At 48.7% G+C, this 20,510-nt stretch overlaps 1 protein-coding gene across 1 annotated transcript in view; it reads left to right on the top strand.

Moving 5' to 3' along the window:
• Positions 1–20,510, top strand: part of Tmem132b (transmembrane protein 132B) — a 276,790-nt gene that overhangs the window by 91,830 nt on the left and 164,450 nt on the right. The window contains exon 2 of the mRNA XM_050146649.1: positions 1,156–2,047. Within this exon, the coding sequence (XP_050002606.1) occupies positions 1,156–2,047 (892 nt within the window). The remainder of the gene's footprint in view (positions 1–1,155; positions 2,048–20,510) is intronic.

The following is a 20,510-nucleotide window of genomic DNA, read 5'->3' as shown; positions in this document are numbered from 1 at the left end:
AAAGAGGATGGAGCATGTGGAAGTGTGTATTTATTTTGATTCCCTTTTCTACATGTCTAAATAAATGAGAATTTAAACGCTGCTCTGGACCTTGCCTTCATTTAAGGAGAGGGTACAACCGGATCCACAGGAGGGCCCAGTGCTCTTAAAGTCCCTCCAAAGAGGGGCTGGAGAGATGGCTCAGAGGTTAAGAGCACTGGCTCCTCTTTCAGAGGACCTGGGTTCAATTCCCAGCATCCAAATGGCAGCCAACAACTATCTGTAACTCCAGTCCCAGAGAATCTGACACCTTCACACCAATGCATATGAAATAAAGTTAAATAAGTTATATAAAAAAAGCTCAGCAAGATGCATAAAAAAGTCCCTCCAAAGAGATTATTATCTTTTCTTGTTCACTGTGGTGCAAAATTCACCGGGATTTAATTTCCTGGTTTGGGAGCCAAACCCCAATCAGCATACCCAAGCAGATTCTAATTTAAATTTCATCTGGTGAAGTAATCCAGACTTGGAAAGCTAAGTGCCATGTTTTCACTCATATGTGGAGCCTGGGTCACACAACATACCTGTATACCACAAGCATACCTACATACATACAAACACACATACCAGAAACAATACATATATGCACACATACCAAGCACACAGAAACACATACACACATGCATGCACACACATATACAACAGAGATAAACCTATTCTATTATTCAGAGAGGTGTGTAAGTGTAGCCCGAGTAGGTAGGGGTACAAGGTTGCTGGGTGCACTGCTCATAGAAAGTTGTGTGCACAGTTAACAGCTGCTGAATCCATTGTTTGAAGAGCAGAATGTGTATAACCCAAACCAAGCGGCGTCCTGGGCTTCTCACTCATTCCCTACGCTTGCCTCCCTTGGATAGGAAGAATTAACACTTCTCCTCTGGAAAGGCAACTGTTTAACCGCAGGACTGTTGGATTTTGGGGCAATTGGTCTACTTTGCATTCTGAAGTGGGCTTTATTGGAAGATTCTTGGGCTTCCTCCATGCTGAAAGGGAGGAGAAGGGCTGTGTGGCCATGGCACACCTTGCTGGGTTGGTGGGTCAAGATGGCATTTCATTTGTTCGTTTCCTCGTGTCTCAGAACAGACCTTGACCCTGCCTCTACTTTCCTTCCTTGTGCAGAGAGCACGGGTCGAGGCGTTGCCGACAACCTGCAGAAGTTCTCTTCGCTGCCTGCCTATCTCCCAGCCAGCTTCCACGTCTCTGACGCAGAAGAGGCATTCTTCCTCAAGGAGGCCAACCAGGACCTCATGCGCAATGCCAGCCTGCAGGCCCGATCCGCCACACTCTTCATCCACCGAGCCCAGAGCCCTCCCGCCATCAATGCCAGCTACGGCCCCTTCTCTGTGGAGAAGACAGTGCCCTGGGACTTCCTGCTCACGCCCACCCCTTTTGGAAACATGGAGAGGTTCCCTTTCAACTGGAGGCTCAAATCCCACATCCTCGACAGTTCCATCTTTTCCAACAGACCCAAAGTGCAGACACTGTTCTATGTCACTGGCATGGGCTGGGATGACAGTGACCCTGGGGATGATCTCCCTTGCGTCAAGATGTTTGCTTTCCCAGAGGCCAGGGAGGTGGCGGCCAGCTGCCGGCTGCAGGGGGCCCCTGGGCTGTGTGTGGCAGAACTGGAGCTCTTGCCTGAGTGGTTCAGCTCCGGCCTGGACCTGGAACCCGAGGAGGAGATCCCGGCACTGCTGGGCGGCACGGCCATGGAACTCTTCTTTGCGCTTTATCCAGCCAACGAGGCTGGTCAGTGCCCGCTGGAGGAGGAGGGCAAGTGGGAAAACAACATCCACTCAGAGCAGGAGGAGCCTCAGCAGTTGCTCCCTGCCCGGGAGAGGATCGGCAGTGTGGTGGTCTACCCTACCCAGGACGACCTGCGGTGGTCCTTGGTGAGCCTGGATGACAATGTCGCTCTCTCCATTCCTCTGAACCTCATCCGAGAAGGGGACACGGCTACCTTTTTGGTCTCTCTGACCAGTGGCTCTGTGGCAGCTCAGTTCACTCTTCGGTAAGCAGCTTTGTGACATCCGCTGGGAGGAGACTTGGCTCTTGGTGAACCTTGGGCTGTTGGCTATAGAATGGAGCAGGTCACTCAATCACTGTCCAGTGCTCATCAGAGGTTCATGTGTTGGATTCTAGTTAGGGTGGTGAGGATGGGTTTTATCTATTAATTACCAGCAGCACAGAGCTGACCTCTCTGCCTATGGGAACGAGGGTAGTTTTAGAGAGGGGGAGGATAGGGGAGACAATTGAAGCAGAGTGACAGCTGCCTGGGGGTTGGCAGTGTGGATGAGGCAGCGGTTTCCTCTGCTGGCAGGCTGTGACTAAGTTAGAGGTCTGCCTTGCCCAGAGCCTAGGAGACAGAGCCCTGTCTTTCCCAGGGATTCTATTTCAAAGAAATGGCTCTTGGGTCCTTGAGAGAGACATTTGTGGGCTGTAAGAGATACGTGTTTACGGTTCAGTGAGTACTTTTAGAAAGGGGGATTAGAAGCGAGGTGGTGGTGACACACGCCTTTAATCCCAGCACTTGGGAGGCAGAGGTGGGCAGATCTTTGTGAGTTCGAGGCCAGCCTGATCTACAAGAGCTAGTGTTCCAGGACAGGCTCCAAAGCTACAGAGAAACCCTATCTTGAAAACCAAACCAAACCAACCAAACAAAAACAACCAAAAAACAAAAATCAAAAAAAGGGGGGGGGATGTGGGATATTGTCAGGTATGTGCTGACAATATCAAACCTTCTCAGATACACTCTCAGGCATCTGGGGCCCTTCTGGGGACAGCTATCTCTTGCTGTGGGTCACTCTGGAGTTCTTGTCTCAGTACAAGGAAGATGGGGTTGCCCAGTACTGAGAGTTCTGCAGGCAGGGAGCCCAGTGCAGGGAGACCCTTATGTGAGACTCAAGGGAGATGACAACCTGGGCTTTGGGAAACATTCTGGAAAGTGTCCAGTGGTGACTCAGCTCTTTGTACCACCCTTTTGTCCCTTTGATGATTTCTCAGCTATTGTTACGGCCTGAAAACACCCAGGATGAGGGAGTGGGTTGCAATAAAACATATTTACAAAAGCAGGCATTTTTCTGATCTCTCCAGATTGAAGCCAGAGTAGGAGGTCAGCTCCCTGCCGTGTGTGTGTGTGTGTGTGTGTGTGTGTGTGTGTGTGTGTGTGTGTGTGTAAACCACAGGCCAACTAGCTGGGCCCTGAAGGGTGGGTAAAGGGGGTGGGTCCAAATGGAAGGAGGAGCTTAAGCAAGAGGTGAGGCCCACACAGGTATATTAAGGGAGCCGGCTCCATCAGTAAAACGTTTGCTGTTCCCATGTCCCCCAGCACTTTGTTTTAAACTAACCTCTTTCACCTCCATCCTCTCCGTCATTACCCTGAACTTTTTTTTTCTATCATTCATTCATTAATAATATTGTTATTGATGGACAAAGTATTACAAAGGTGTATATCAAAAACATTAATTCCTCTTAGCTATTATAACCATTATTAATATTTCTTGCCATGGTATTGCTCAGGAAATGTTATATACATACCGTAATAACAGATTTATAGGTTTTGAAAGGAAATTACAAGCATCTTATATTGTTAGCTAACAATGTGCTTAGAGACAGCTGCCTATTAGAAAGTGGAGTTCTAGCTCCTTTTTCTGTAGCTTCGCCCTGAGCTTTTAAGAGTGAGTGTTTGCAGCTCAGTTCGTGGCCTGGTGTGCTACAACCATGCTCAGTACGTGGACAGCATGTGGGTGTCTTGCTCTGGGTTTCCTGTCTTGGGGGTCCCTTTAGATGTGGGGCTTGAGTATGTGCTGGAAAGGTGAGCCCACACCTCCCAGCACCCTGGCACTCTCTCAGCGGGGACTTGTTCCTCTTGACCCTGTGACTTGTGACTTTCCGTTAAAATTCTCCTGGGTGGAGTCAATCCTGTGACCCCTCTGGATCCTCGCAAGCACGGACAGGGCCGACCTGAACCCGGCTCACTCACAAACACTGCTTTCGCTGGATAGACACAGAAGGCAGCTGCTTCAGACGGTAAGGAGTCCTCAGTGCTCCTTGCCAGGGTTCAGCTTGCAGAGGTGGTCTGGGACCTCTGGGGGCTGTTCTGGGCTACAGCTGGCCTTCCCAGTACATCTTGCATTGTAGAAATTGTAGTGATGTTTTGCTTGTGTTTTAACAAATAAAGCTTGCCTGAAGATCAGAGTACAGAGCCAAGCCACTAGAGGCCAGGGGGTGGTGGTGCACACCTTTAATCCCAGGACTCAGGAAACAGAAGCAGAGGGATCTCTGTTCATTCAAGGCCACTCTGGGGCACACAAGATTGAATCTGTCTAAAAGCGAAACAGACCTCACACAGAGGTGATCCCAGCACTTGGGATCACACGCCTTTAATCCCAGCACTAGGGAGGTGGAGACAGGAGTGATATGGCTGGGTGGAGAGAGGAATATGAGGCGGGTGGAGACAGCTGCTGTGTGAGGCTTGGTGGAGACAGATTTACTTGGGAGATGTGGTCTGAGGACAGAATCGCCCCTTTCTGTCTGAGCATTGGCAGAGGTAAAAGAACTCCCTAGTGGCTGCCACTTCTCGAATCTTCAGCATTAACCTCTATATTTGTCTCTGGGTTTTTATTATTAATACCAATTAGAGTTCGTGCTACAAGAAACTGCCCCCCCCTTCCTTCTTGCCTGGACTGACTTCCATGTGGCAGTCGCTGTACTGACCAGTCTGTGCCCCATATGATAATTGCAATTGTATGGTATTAAGGAAAATGGATTGGAGAGAAAGAGAGGTGCCCACCATTTGTGGTTTGAATGAGAAATGAGAAATATTTCTAGCATCGCATGCAGAAGAAACTCAATTTTGGTGCCTTCACATCGCAGGAGAACTGTTGAGAATTAATTTCGTGTTGGAGCTGGGCTGGCTTGCACGGTAGCGATCTGTAGGATCAGGTAGAGCGTTCAGTCACTGAGTAAGTTCATAAAGCCCTAATGGGACCCGCTGACCATAAGAACCGCAGACCAAGGCACAGGCAAGTGTTATTTATGTGCCATCTGTATGGAAATTCTGCTGTTATGGAAATTTTGTGGTATCTAGATAAGACGCAATGTACTGGAATAGTTGAGCTGAGATAAAAAAAACCCCATGTCTGTGTATAAATATGGGTGAGAAATTAGTGTGGGAGTCAGCCTTGAGCTTGGGGCCAACCTGCGGTAAGAGGACGTTCATTTGAGTGCACGGTCCTGGATGGTGCCTTTGAATATGCGGTCCTGGGTGGCGCAGTTGAACACACAGGACTCACTCAAATGCTATGTGGGTTTGGAAGAGGGGTTAGTGGGTAAATTTCTTGCCTTGAAAACAAGGGGACCTGAGTTCCATCCCCAGAACCCATGCAAAAAAAACAAAAAACAAAAAACAAAAAAACTTAAAACAAAAAACCAAACACACACACACACACACACACACACACACACACACACAAACACCACACCACCAACACACACTGAGCATGGTGGTGCTGTGAGATTGTAATCCCAGCGCTGGGGAGGTGGAACTGGAAGGCTCTGAGGGACTCACTGGTCAGCCAGGTCTCCTCTATTAGTGAGGGTTCTCTGAAGGGGCAGGACTGACAGGATGAGCATCTATATTAAAAGGGTTACTAGAGCTGACTCACAGGATGCCGTCGGGCAGTCCAGCAATGGCTGCCCCCTGACCATCGTTCAGGTGATGAGGCTGCATGTCTCTGAGGTCCCAGTCTGGTACTGGAGTCCTGGAGAATTCCTGGAGAGCTGCTGGTTCTCAGCCCATGTTGGGATCTAAGAGCAGTTACAGCATCAGGACAGATGAGTCTGCCAGTGAGAGGGAGGGCAAGCAGGCAAAGAGCAAGGTTGCCTTCCTCTGTGTCCTTCCTGCCTTTCATCTGAGCTGCCACCCAGGTCTTCCTGCTTCAAGAAATCTGATCAAGAAGAGCCCTCTCGAATGCCCAGCGGTTTGGGTTTTAGTTGATTCCAGATGTAGCTGACAACCAGGATTAGCTCTTATGCTTATTCTTCAAGTTCCAGACCAATGAGAGAGAGACAGACACAAAGACAGACAGACTCACAAAGAGATGGAGACACACACAGACAAACACACACACACAGACCCTGTCTCACAACAATATGATTGGCACCTAAGAAGCAGCATCCAAGGGTGACCTCTGGCTTCCACATACCTGTGCATAGGTGCATATGCTCATGCGAACAGGTGTGTATGTACACACACACACCCACACACATGCACACATACACAGACACACAGACACACAGAGATGGGGAACTGAGTTTTCCAAGGGTCAGAAGAGCCCATACTCCATCTTATTATCAGCCATACCCTGCCTTATTATCCTGTCTTAATCTCCACCTCAGAGACTCCCTAGACGACTGCACAGAGGTTCATTCCACCGTGAAAGAACACATACTTTTAATTACAGCTAGGGACAGAGCATCTCCCTCCTCTGCTTTTGAGCCTAAAAGAAACGGCACTGCCACGGGAGAAGAGGAAGCAGGCCGCAGGTGTGTGTGGCACCAGAGAGGTTAAAATTTGTAATTAGCAGCCCAGGTGGCTTGTTCTGTAACCAGTGGGCTGCTGTGGTCTTGAAGGAGCCCGCTGCACACTGGGACACTCAATAAGAAGGAAGTTTGACTGACTGGGCTGCAGCAGCTTCGTGTTGCCATGGTGACGGGACAGGCATTCAGAAGAAGCCAGAGCCTGGTTGGGTGAGACCTAGCACCAATACACAGTCACCTCCAGGTTCCAGCGAGGGCTGTGTTTTATTAGGTCAGCCTCCTCCCCAAAGTCACCAGGTTTTGCTGTGATGTGCCCTTACACCTGGGGACGTGCCAGCTGCAGAAAGTGGAGTGTAGGTGGTACCCAGAGTGCCCATGGGGGTGAGGGTTACTGAGGCCAAGTGCTTGTCTTTGGTCCCTGGGTTCTGTGTGCCTTCCATCCCAGGTGCTCCAGGGCGACCGTCTATGGTACCCCACAGCCACCTGTGAATCTCATCTGTTGCTTTATTGTGTTGGGAACAACAAGAACCCACGGCCCAGGCTGTGAGCCCTTGGCAGGCTGCAGCATCTGGCTGGAATTCAGTAACATTGTTCTGTTTCCATTGTACTTATTTTAGGGTTTTCTTCTCTTTATGGAAAGTGAGGCTGCTTTGGTTTTCACGGCAAGAGGGGATGTGTTGCTCTCTCCCTAGAGAAGGTGATGTTAAGTAATGTAAAGCCGGCCAGCTTTAAAGACAAATAGGAAGCGATTATGCAGATGGTACCTGGGACAGTGCAAAAAGGAGACAGGATGATGGGGGTTTCCAGGATCATGGAGGCTGAGGGGCAGTGTGTGTCCCTCCAGCTCAGTGGTTCTTGACCTGTGGGTTGTTGACCCATTTGGGATTTGATCCACTCTTTCCAGGGCTCATCTACGACCATCAGAAATATCAGGTATTTTTCATGATTCATAACAATGGCAAAATTACAGTTATGAAATGGCAACAAAATAATTTTATGTTTCGGGGCGGGGTGTCATCAAAACGTGAGGAGCTGTATTCAAGGGCTGCAGCATTAGGAAGGCTGAGAAGCAGCGCTCTGATGAATGGGATCAGCTTCAGATGAAGCTGCATGTGCGCTTGTTTCTCCAGACATCACTCACTGGCTGGCTGAGTCTGAGATGGCCACCCGTGGCCCCTCGCTCAGCCACCTTTGCTTGTGGCCAGCTGTCTGGAACGGGGGCTATTCAACTTCCCTTGTTGCGATTTTCTCCCTTTTAAAATGGGGGTTACTCCCGCTTCCTGAAGGCACATGGAATTGCCTGAGGGGGTGACTCAAGCTTGAGGTTGAGGGAGGTGTTCATAGGAAGCCAGCTTGTCCATGGCCCTCTCCTCTTCCGACGGTCGAAGGAAGTCTGTCATTAAATGGGGACACTGAGTGATCCCTGCGGGCATCACAGGTCACATCAGCACAATCTACAGAGGCCAGTCCACATTCACAGATGCACCCAGGCCACTTTCCAGCCAGTGAGCTTGCCTGCAGGTGAACCCACACATGGGCATCCAGGTAATCTAAAGTAGGTGCATTTGTAGTAAATTCTTATTATCCTAGCATTTGGGAGGTTGTGGCAGGAGGATCACCATGAGCTTGAGGCTGGCTTGAACTGCACAGAGAATCCTTATCTCACCCACAAAGAATGATTTGAAACAAAATCTATGAAACAGTTGGCACCTGTGGCATAGGCAGTGGGAAAGGAACCTGAGGGACCCAGTGTCTTAGCTTCATTTTCTGTTGCTGTGATAGAACATCCCCACTAAAAGCAACCTAAGGGAGAAAGGACTTATTTGGTTTACAGTTTCAGGATACAGTCCATCATTGTGGGGGAGTCAAGCCAGCATGAATTTGAAGCAGCCATTTACATCATGTCCAGGGTCAAGGGCAGAAGGCCTTGGATTAACACATGCATGCCAGCCTTCAACTCCATTTCTCCACTCTTACACAGTTGAGAAGTCATCCTGCCTAGAGAATGGTGCCACCCACAGTGGGTATGGGTCCTCACACTGAGACAATGCCCACAGGCCATTCTAATCTAGACAACCTCTCATTGAGACTTCCTTTCCATGTGATTTGACAAAACTAGACATCAGACCCAGATTCCCCAGCTACCCCCCCCCCTTCTCTAAGCCCAAGCTAGGGGTGATGGTGGCAGAACCCACTTGGATGGGTAGGTTGGTGAAATGCAAACGCAGCCACATCCGCACTCATGGTATAAGATTCCCCAAGAGACGAGCCCGTAGCCTGTGTCTTCTAAGTGCCTTGACACACAACTACCCTGTGAACCTCTGCACGGGAGAGCACGGGAATTCTGGGAGTCACTGTCCTAAAGGATGTTTCTGTTCCACACTAATGTGGACTTTCTCTAGGAAGAGGCAGCGGGACGTTAGCCTTGCTTGGCAAGGAGAAACCGAGGCAGAGGGAACTTTAGGGAGGGAGTCCTTATCAAGGCCAGGGTATGGATTATGGGCTCAACTGGAGGAGGGAGGCAAAAGCATTGTGGATGCTGAGTGAGGACCCTTGAGAACCAAGATGGATGACAGGTGGCTTAGTTCAGTGTTCCACTTTGTGTTCTGTGCCTCCGTCCTCCCTTACATAAGTCAGGATGATGAAGGGACCTTGCAGGGAAATCCACAGGAAGAAACAAGTTAGTCTGACAGTGGTAGTCTAACTAGACAGTCACATGTGGATCCAGAGTGACCATGGGAGGGAGCTGAAGGAGAAATGATGCATTTGGACTTGAACCATCACAGTGTGAGGCCTGGTGGAAGGACTCACTTGGCCTAAGGCAGCAGGAATGAGAGGCAGCCATTTATCACACAGTTCCTGCCCACGAGGGAGCAGAGGGAGCTTGGGCTGGAAGCCAGGTGGTGCATACCTTTGGGTAAGGCCTCTGGCAGTCCATTTCCTCCAGTGAGGCCCCGCCTCCCAGAGGTTCTATGCTGCCTCACAGCAGCGTCACCAGCTGGGGACCAAGTGTCACATGTTTGTGGTTCTGGGCGTCCCTGGCTTGAATCTCCGCAGCTCAGTCTGGTTTCATGGAAAGATGGTGGAGCAGCGGGAGGTGGGGTCGGGACGAAGGAGGCAGGTGGTTCATTGAGTGCCCCGGTCCCCAATGAAAAGCAGCTTGGGGGAGAAAGGGTTTGTTGGTTTGTTTGTTTTTCTTATAACTCGAGGTCACAGTCCATCATAGCAGGGATGTCAAGGCAAGAACTGGAAGCAGCTGGTCACCTCCCATCCACAGTCTCTCTCGGTAATGACAATGTAAAGGTGGCTCACACTTTTAATGCCCACACTTGTTATCAGCTCATGGGGGAACCCACCTGCCAAGCCCCCAGAGTATCCCTGCCCGGTCCCTGGAGGCATTTGAGTTCACTGCCTTGGGTCTCACAAGATGGGATCAGGGTGGCCGTCTGAAAGTTCTCTTGGCTTCAAGCCTGGCAGGAGTAGCATCAGAGTCCTACCTCAGTCTGCCACTGACCCTAAGGGACTCTGGGAGCCACCATGATGACACTCAGGAGCAACCCACGAGGGCGGATGAAGAGAGGTCTGTTTGCTTCCTGTTCTTTGCACCTCTGTCTGCGTAGAGAACCCCAGGATGACAGCCACCTCTCTGTCCTTGGACCAGGGCAGGAGACCTTGGTGAGGGGTGATGGTGGTTTGAGAAGGATCACTGACTACTGTTGGAAATATGTTTAGTCTGGTCAAATGAGGATGGAAACAGATTTGAATATTAGGAAATAAAGAAGTAGAGGGTGGCAAGATGGGTCAGCCTGTAAAAGTGCTAGCTGCACAGACTGGGTGGCCTGACTTAATTCCCAGAAGCCACCATGGAAGAGCAGGCTCCTAAGAGGTGTCCTGCAAGTGTTGAGGTGTGTGCCCCATTCCTGCCTTCTGTCATTCCATGGTTGGTAGTCCTTTCTGAAAGGGGACAAGAGACATGGGGTGCCTTTGTTTGGTGAATGGGTGAGTTGAGGCTTAGTTCAGCCAGGTGTTGAAATAAGGAGCGGCGGGGCTGTGTCCCCAGCACCCCGGCTGCCTGGCTAGCTTATGCCCGAAATAACAACACACAAACTGTATTCATTTAAACACTGCTTGGCCCATTTCTATCTAGCCTCTTCTAGGTTAATTCTCACATATTAATTTAGCCCATTTCTAATCATCTGTGTAAGCACCCCAAGGTGCGCTTACCGGGAAGATTCTAGCCTACGTCCATCCTGGGTTGGAGCTTCATCCCATGTGTCTCAGAGAGCAGAGCTATCTCGCATCTGTCTGAGGAGTCTTACCTCACTTCCTCTTCCTCCTGTTTACTCATCCCACCTATGTTTTAACCTATCAGGGCAAGCAGTTTCTTTATTTAATTAACCAATGACCTTCCTCCATCAGCCAGGGACATTTATTCTTTTTTTAGGGTGGTTGGTTTTTTTTTTTTTTTTGAGACAGGGTTTTTCTATGTAGGCCTGGCTGTCCTGGAACTCATTATGTAGGCCAGGTTGGCCTCCAACTCGGAGATCTGCCTGCCTCTGCTTCCCATTCAGGAACATTTTTTCTTTTTGTAAAATTAAATTAAATTAAATTAAATTTATTTTTAAAAACAATCTTTCTCATTTTACATACCAGTCCTAGCTCCTAACCCCCTTCTGCTCCCCCTACCTTCCCCCCATCCTACCCCCATCCACTACTCAGGATAAGGCTTCCCATGGGGGTCAACAAAGTCTGGCACATCACTTTAAGGCAGGACCAAGGTCCTCCCCACTGTATCTAGGCTGAGCAAGATATCCCTTCATAGAGAATGGGCTCCCAAAAGCCAGTTCATACACTAGAGATAAATCCTGGTCCTACTGCCAGCGGCTCCACAGACTGCTCCAGCCACACAACTGTCACCTACATTCAGAGGGCCTAGTTTGCTCCTATGCAGGTTCCCCCACTGTCAGTCTGGAGTCAGTGAGCTCCTGCTAGCTCAGGTCAGCTATTTCAGTGGGTATCCCCATCATGGTCTGGACCCCTTTGCTTATGCGATCCCTCCTCCCTCTCTTTGACTGGACTCCAGGAACTCAGCCCAGTGCTTAGCTGTGGATCTCTGCATCTGCTTCCATCAGTTGAAGGTTCTATGATGATAATTAAGGCAGTCATCATTTTGGTTACAGGGAAGGCTAGTTCAGAAACCCTCTCCACTATTGCTTAGGGTCTTAGCTGGGGGTCAACTTTGTGAATTCCTGGAAATTTCCCTAGTACAAGGTTTCTTGCTAGCCCCATACTGGCTCTCTTAATCAAGATATCTCTTTCCTTGCTCTTCCTCTCTGTCCTTCCCCCATCTCTACCATCCCCTTCCCTCATGTTTTCTTCCCCCTCCCCTTCTGCCCCTTCCATGCCCTCAATTTTCTCAGAAGATCTTGTCTATTTCCCCTACCCAAGGGGATACATGTATGTCTCTCTTAGGGCTCTCCTTGTTACCTAGCTTCTCTGGGGTCATGAACTATAGGCTGGTTATCCTTTGCTTTACATCTAATGGATATTTATGAGTTGAGCACATGCTGTGTTTGTCTTTCTGTGTCTCAGTTACCTCACTCAGGATGTTTTTTTTTCCCTAGTTCCATCCATTTGCCTGCAAATTTAAAGATGTCATTGGATTTTTACCACTGAGTAGTACTCCATTGTGTAAATGTAGTGCAATTTTCTTTTTCCATTTTTCGGTTGAGGGGTATCTAGGTAGTTTCCAGGTTCTGGCTGTTATGAACATAGTTGAGCAAATGTCCTTGTGGTATGAACGTGTATCCTTTGGGTATGTAAGGTCTTGAGGTAGGTTGATTCCCAGTTTTCTGAGAAACCGCCATACTGATTTCCGAAGTCAACCAGGAATATTTTAAGGATGATCATCACTGGGATTCTTTTATTCTTTCTTTTAGATTTATTTATTATTTCATATGTATGGATTATATATATGTATATATACCATGTACATTAAGTGCTTACAGGGGCCAGAAGAGGGCGCTGGATCCCCTGGAACTAGAATTACAGATGGCTCTGAGTCCCCTGTGGGGTCTAGGAATCAAATCTCGGTCCCCGTAAGAGCAACAAGTGCTCTTTAACCACTGAGCCATCTCTGCGGCTCCATCCTTGAGACCCTAAGAGGTGATCTCAAGTATTCCCTCATCTGTGGGTCTAGAACTTGGAAGAAAGTTCTCTGCTTGTGTATCCTGCCCACATGTGTGTGTCTTGGTCACTGTGAACACTCTGGTTGCAGAGGGTGTCCTTAACCAGGACATAGCCCATACAGGAGAGTAAATGAACCCCTGTGTGTGTCTAAGAGAGAAGAAAGCATCCTATTCTGGCTCAGGAGTAGCTGAGACCCCAATGGAAGAGTCTTTGGGAGGTCTGTGAAAATGTATGTCACCAGAAACATTCTACAAATAGCAGGCTTGACAGAAAATGAATTTAATTCCATAAAAGGTCAGGCTACTTTTGAGTTATGAATTGCATTTTTTTCTGCCTTAGGTTTGTTTATTAATATTTATTATCAAAGTGATGGATGTGACAAAGGCAAGCTCTCTGTTTCCAGAGATTTCCATGATTTAATATTTGCTTTCTTTCCTCACAAGGATGGAGAGAATATTAAACAGCCTTTTCTCTATTCCCTCCTCTTGCCCTTGAATTGCAGGGCTAAGTTTTTGTGTGACTTTTGTGAACACGGGTGGATTTCAGCTGGCCCTCTGCATGGTAGAAACGTTAGAGACTGGATGGATCTTGTCGGTTAATATCAGATTGCGGTGGCTTAAAGGGGAATCACTGGTTTGCAGAACTGGACAGCTCAGGGACATGCCCGGTTCTTGCGGGATCTAGGTGGTCAAATACACGTCTCCATAGTCTCCACCAGCCTGTGGCCTCTGCGTTGCCACTGTTTTCACACCCAGGAATATGTTATAGACACTGTCTTAGGGCTACTATTGCTCTGATGAAACACTATGATCAGAGCAACTTAGGGAGGAAAGGGTTTGTTTGGCTGATGGGCCCACATCCCAGTTCATCATCAAAAGAAGTCAGGACAGGAACTCAACCAGGGCAGGAACCTGGACACAGGAGCTGATGCAGAAGCCATAGAGGGTTCCTCTTTACTGGCTTGCTCCTCATAGCTTGCTCAGCCTGCTTTCTTATAGAACCCAGGACCACCAGCCCTGGGATGTCCATCTACAATGGACTGGGTCCTCCTGCATCAGTCACTAAGAAGATGCCTTACAGTCGGATCTTATGGAGGCATTTTCTTAATTGAGTTTCCCTCCTATCAGATGACTTTAACTTGTGTCGAGTTGACATAAAATTAGCCAACACAGGCATGTTGAGTACTTTTAATTTTGTAGAAAGAAAGCGAGGCTCAGAGATGCCTGATGGGGGAAGGGAGATGACTCAGTGGGTGGAGTTGAGTACTTGCTGTTGCTGGGCAGTGGTGGTGCACACCTTTAATCCCAGCACTCGGGAGACAGAGGCAGATGGATCTCTGCAGTTTGAGGCCAGCCTGGTCTACGGAGTGAGTTCCAGGACTACACAGAGAAACACTGTCTTGCAAAAACATAAAGCAAAGCAAACAAAAAGAGTGTCCTCTGTGCATGCATGGGGACCTGAATCCAAATCCACAGCTCCCATGTAAAAAGTCCAGCATGACTGTTTGTGCATGTGAGGGGCGGAGATAGTGGATCCTGAAAGGTTGCTGGCCAGTCAGTCACTTTGGCAACCTCAAGATGTGTTTCAAGTTCAGCGAGAGGCCGTGTCTCACTTTTTAAATTTTATGTTTATTTTGTGTGTATACGTGTTTTGCCTGCATGTATGTTTGTTCACCACTGGCATGCCTGATGCCCGAGGAGGCAGAAAATGGCTTTAGACCTCCAGGAAAGGAGGTTACAGGCCATTGTGAGCCACTGTGTGGTGGGTGCTGGGAGATGAACCTGGGTCTCCTGGAAGAGCAGCCAGCGCTCTAACCACTGAGACATTTCTCCAGGCCCACAGAGAGAGACATCTTAAAGGAATAAGGTAGAGAGTAATAGAAGAAGACATCGTGTCTGGTCTCTGTGTGTATGTGCAAATGGACATACATACAGAGATATAGACAGGCACACACCACATATACACACATACATGCACACACATACCCAAGTAAAAGATCTCTGACAAATTCTGCCCACATGTCTCTCTGTGAGCCAATCAACTGAGATGGGAAATTCTGGTTGGGTCACATGACTCCTCCTTGGACCAATCACTATCCAGGAGGACACATAGTATTTTGATTGGCCTCAGAGTACTTGAAGCTGTAATCTTACTTAGTGTCAGGTTAATTGAGCTCCCTGGATGTGTGTGTGTGTGTGTGTGTGTGTGTGTGTGTGTGTGTGTGTATGTGTTGCTTCCAGCTAGAGAGTTTCACCTAGAGAGTTCAGCTAGAGAGTGCCTATGGTGTGGATCAGGACTGAAGAGAGGCTAAGACAAATTGTGGGCCAGCTTCCCTCACTGGATGCTACCTACGTTTAGGGCGCTGAAACCAAGATAAGCTTGGTTGTCTTTGTGAAGAAGGAAGTATATGTGGAAGGCATAGGCTCCAAGAGGGGCAGAGGGAGGATTCCCTTCCGTGGTGCTGGTGAGAATGCTCAGAATTAAGACTTGTATTGCTCTTGCAGCGGGCCTGGGTTTGGTCCTGAGCTTCTGAGTCCGGCAGCTCACAACCACCTGTAACTCTAACTCCAAGGGATCTGTTGCCCTCTTCTGGCAATCATGGGTACTGCACTCACATGCTCAGACACACACACATATATGTATAATTAAAAATAATAGTGCTCTCTCTTAGAGCTTTCATAAAATTCAGCCTTGCTAACACCTAAATTCAGGGTTCTAGCCCTCATAACCATAAGACAATGACCTTCCATCCTGAGAGCTTAACTTATGGCTAATGGTTCCAACAGCCTTGGGAAGCTGATATGTCTAAAGGCAGCCCCCCCCCCCCCCCCGTAAGCCTGGGAGTGGAGAGTGCTGTGGCTTGTGTCTGAGAAGACAGTCCTGAGCTATGACAGTTAGTATTTGGTTGGGGAAACACCATAAGGATGTTATTACTGAGGCATGGGGCAGTGTGTGTGGGGGGGAGGGGGCAGAAGGGTTGCTCAGCCTCTGGGGCACATGCAGCTTCCAGCAGGTACAGACTCACCGCAGGTCTGCACTCAGAGACACCCTGCCCGGAGCAGAGCAGTGTCTGTACTTGTAGTGGCTGCAACCACAGTGATCTGGTACTCTGTAAACTGCCCTTCCCAGTGGCTGCTAACTGCCACCAGGCAACCCCCCCCACCTTATCCAGGCATCTGTGTGGGAGAGGAACTGAAATACTCAGAATCATCCTTTTGGTTGAGAAAATGTAGTGTTCCTGATTTGTCCTGAGCTGTGCACATCCTAGTTGACTTGATGGAAGATAAGGGTGAGAAACAAGACAAGGGAATTCAGAGGATCCTCATCTTAGCCTAAAGCTCAAAGAAGGAGAACCTAGAAGCAAAAGCTTGGGGAGAGGGTATGCTACTTGAGGTAAGGAAAGCACGAGTATTATCTCTAGAGAAATGCTCTCCCTAGCACAGGAAGTGTGATGATTTTATTGGGGAGCCTGTATGGCATGCTTTCAAGTAGGAAAAACTCTCCGGGTGGTGGTGGTGGGGGCACATTCCCAGCCATGCTCAGTTTGAGGTCAGAAGTCAAGAAGGAAGGAGGATGGGTGCACTCTCTAGCATGCTCAGGGTCATAGAGCAGGAGTTGAGTTAGAGTGTGTGTGTGTGTGGGGGTGACATCCTTTGGGCATGCTCAGAGTTAATATTGCCAGCTTGACATTATTTATTGTCACTTAGGAACCAGGGCTCTGGGCATGCCTATGAGGGGGGTTTCAGATTGAGCTAATCAAGGTGGGAAAACTTGCTCTGAATGTGGGCAGCACTATCCTGTGAGCAGGGAGCCTGGACTGAATAAAGAGGAGAAAGTGAGCTGGGCGCCAGCATCCGTCTCCCTCTGCTTCCTGACTGTGGATGCCATGTGTCCTGCCACCTTATGGTCCTGATGCCATGTCTTCCCCATTGTGATGGGCTGTGCTCTTTAACCTGTGACCCAAAACAAGCCTCCTTTCTGTAAATAGCTTTTATGAGATATTTTGTCACAGTAATGGGAGAAGTCACAAATACCATTAGCTTGTATGACAAAGAAGGCAGACGAAGTGTCTCTAGCCATACTAGTTTCTATATATACCCAGCTGTGGTGACACACATCTTTAGTCCCAGCTCTTGGGAGGCAGAGGCAAGCAGATCTCTGTGAGTTCCAGGTCAGTCTGGTACATAAGGAGCTCCAGGACAGCCAGGGCTGCCACATAGTGAGAACACATATTAAAAAACAAACAAACAACCAACAAAACCTCCAAAGTTTTAGCTGCAGTGGAAGGTCAACACTTTGATAGTGTCTGCCCTGTGGTGCCCGCCTGGCTTAGCCTCCCTGAAGTGGGCATGTGCTGCTGGGGATGCTCGCATCCGGGGACAGAAGACCCTACTCATCCCCGTTCTCAGAGCTGAGCCCCATGCTTCTCAGAGATCTGCTTGATCCTTAAGAGGCTCCTATTTTCTCTCTGACCCAAAGGTCAAAAATACACATGTTTTCAGCACCCACACAGGAGAGAGCAGAAGGGAGACCCCCATCCTTTTCGCGGGTGTCCCAGCAGGTCCCAGGTGGCGGGTGCTTGGAGGTCTCCTCATCTGGATTCTTTTCTCTGCCATCTTTCAAATTTAATTAGTCATTCAAAATGGGCTCTCAGCTTGGCTTGCCTCCGCTAGCCTCCAGGTACCTGGTGGAGGAATCTGGGCACCCATCTCCATGTGCACGGCTATGCAGTTACTGCAGGGACCAGAAGCGGGTGTCAGATTCCCTTGGAGCTGGAGTTACAGGTGGTTGTGGAACCTACTGGTCTGTGTGCTGGGAACCCAACTGGGGAACTCTACAGGAGCAGCAAGCACTGCACATACTGAACCCCCTTCCCAGCCCCCAACCCCTACCCTTTGATGGCTTCATCCCCGGACAGACATCACTGAGTCACTTGGCTAACCCTCCTTATGTGTCCTGGGTACTTTGTGGTGGTAACTTTTCTTGCTTAGCCTTGGAACCCTCCAGCTCACCACATCAGCGGGGCCGCTAATCTCTCCATGTAGCTTCGGATATTGTTGCTTTAAAATACCAAGTGCTAAGAATATCCCCAAGCCTGAAGATTTTTTTTTTTGGTCTAAAACAAGGTTAGTGAATATTTAAGGCCTGAATTTCTCTGAGCTTAAATCGCTTTAACAAATATAGCCTGAAGTTAAGGAGGATTTAGTTGGGAGACTAAGATGAAATTTAAGAAGAATTTCATAACTTGTGCTTAAGAGATGGGCGGTGTATCAACAATTTGGCTTTACAAGTGTTTTTAATACCCAGCATGCATTTCTTCCGCTATAACTTGAATTTCTTTTCAGCATCCCCTTCTTTTTAGACCTCTCAATAATAATGGGATTAACCTCACCCATTATAAACACACCTGTCACAGTCGGCCTGTACAAACTGGCTTTCAGATCTTTCTCAGGAGAACCTTCTCCCTCCCTCCCTCCCTCCCTCCCTCCCTCCCTCCCTCCCTCCCTTCCTTCCTTCTTTCCTTCCTTTCTTCCTCTGTCCCTACCTTCCTCCGTCCCTCTGTCCCTCCCTTCCTTTCTTCCTTCCTTCCCCTTCTTCTCCTTTTTCTCTTCTTCCTCCTCCTCCTCCTTAGCATTTATGGGATTTTATTTATATTTTATGTAAAACAAAGTAGCCAGTATAATTAGATAGTGATTAAAAATTATTTGTATTTTTACATCCCGACCTCAGTTTCTCTTCCCTCATCTCCTCTCAGTCCCTTTGCAGATGATGCTGTGGGATCAGGAGCTGTTGCAGCCAGAAGTGGGGGGGGGGGAGGGGAAGAGAGAGAGAGAAAGAGAGAAAGAGAGAGAGAACACATAATTATTGTTTTGCCATAACCTGGGCATTGGTTGGTTGTCCACTGTCTCTTAGAACAGCCTAGTGAGACAAATTCCCTGTGGCGAAGGAAGACATTGGCTTTGCCCTGGGAGGTGGGAAGAATTTCTGCTCAGAATCAGGACCAGGAAATATCTAAAGGGAGTTGCTAGATTCTGCTTGGAGACTCAGAGTAGCCCTCAGGATGCTTAGCAGAGGGGACCAGAAGCCCAGGCAGGTCTCTAGGGAGTAGTTGGTGTTTCCATATTTGAATTTGACCATCAGAGATGGTCCTTCATCCCAGTGTCCTGTGAGCATCTTTAATCCCTACGAGACCACTGTGGATGAGGGACTGCCATCCAGGAGAAACTGAGTCTCCCAAGCTCCATGGGGCAGCTCAGGTCTCACAGGGGTCTCTGTGGGCTAGCCTGCAACTGCTTTCCCTCTGACCACCAGGGGCTTGATGGGAAGGCTCTGAGCCGCTGTATGTGGGGAAGATCCATTTGCGTTGTTAGAATAGCGAGGACCCACAGGGCAGAGGGTGAAACTTCGGCGACAAGGGCTTTGGCTGTAGACACAGGTTCTGGAACATTCTCTTCTCTTGCTCCTTTGGCTGGAAGCAGAGATGGAACAGGCCGCCTCTGTTCACGGCATGCATAAATGAACTCCTAGGCTGTCGTGGTGTCAAGAAAGAAAGCTTTGTGGAAGATGAGATTAAGACCAGAATCCAGCAGGAAGAGTGTTCAGATGCAGGAGTGGGGGAGGGGGTGGCAGACGGGTGACATAGGAGCCTCTTGAGTGTGCTGTTCAGGCTGAAGCCGGGTGACCACAGGAAGGGAGAGAGAGAGTCAGAGTCCCCTCTTTGTATCTGATGGACACGTAGGGGTTGGCATCCCTTAGTCCACTCTAGAATCCTTAAGGCAGGTGAGAGAGCCAGGCATCAGGACAGATCTCTGGCCCAGATGCCACCCATGTTGCAGACCCTGCTGGGAAAGGGTCTTTCCTTTTCCTTCCTGGGCCTCCCAGGTGCCTCAGTGCAGACAGATATCACCCCTCCCCCCCTTCACCTGTCAGTCACCCCTGGGATGGATCCCTTACCTATCTCCTCGCTTCTATCATTTTTTTCGTTATGGTTATTCATATCTTAGCGCTCTGTGTGGGGCGTGTGTACCATGGTGCACCCGTGGAGCTCAGAGGACACATTGCATGAGTCGGTTTGTCTCCCTCCACCATGTGGGTCCCAGGGTTTGAACTCAAGTCTTCAGGCTTGTCGGTGAGTGTCTTTACCCACTGAGCCATCTTGCTGGCCCTTGCCTCTCTTTTTAATATCAAGATAAAATGGGCATAAAATTATGAATTTCAAAGCCGGCGACAGAACGTGGAGGTGCGTGACAACATGCCGTGGCATTTCTTAAAAGGCCAGGACTTATTTATTTGCTAATTTATTCTTGAGACAGGGTCTCACTATGCAGCCCAGTTTGGCCTTGAACTTGTAGCAATTCCTGCCTCAGCTTTCCAAATTCATAGCATACTCATAGAACCCACTGCACACAGTTTGGACATGTCAGTATTAATCTATTTTCTTAGCTGGGGTGTGGGGGTGGCACATGCCTATAATCCTAACACCCAGGAGGCAGAGGCAGGCAGATCTCTATGAGTTTGAAGTCAGCCTGATCTCTATGAGTTTGAGGCTAGCCTGGTCTACAGAGTGAGTTCCCAAATAGCCAGGGCTATACAGAGAAGCCTTGTCTTGGAAAAAAATTTTTTTTATATACATTTATTTTATTTATTTATTTATTTATTTATTTATTTATTTATTTATCGATTTGGTTTTTCGAGACAGGGTTTCTCTGTAGCTTTGGATCCTGTCCTGGAACTAGCTCTGTAGA

This window comes from Alexandromys fortis, unplaced genomic scaffold, assembly GCF_014885135.2.
Source record: "Alexandromys fortis isolate MF-2015 unplaced genomic scaffold, M_Fortis_MF-2015_v1.1 scaffold_56, whole genome shotgun sequence".
NCBI classification, from domain to species: domain Eukaryota; kingdom Metazoa; phylum Chordata; class Mammalia; order Rodentia; family Cricetidae; genus Alexandromys; species Alexandromys fortis.
This window is presented reverse-complemented; position numbering and strand designations above follow the sequence as displayed.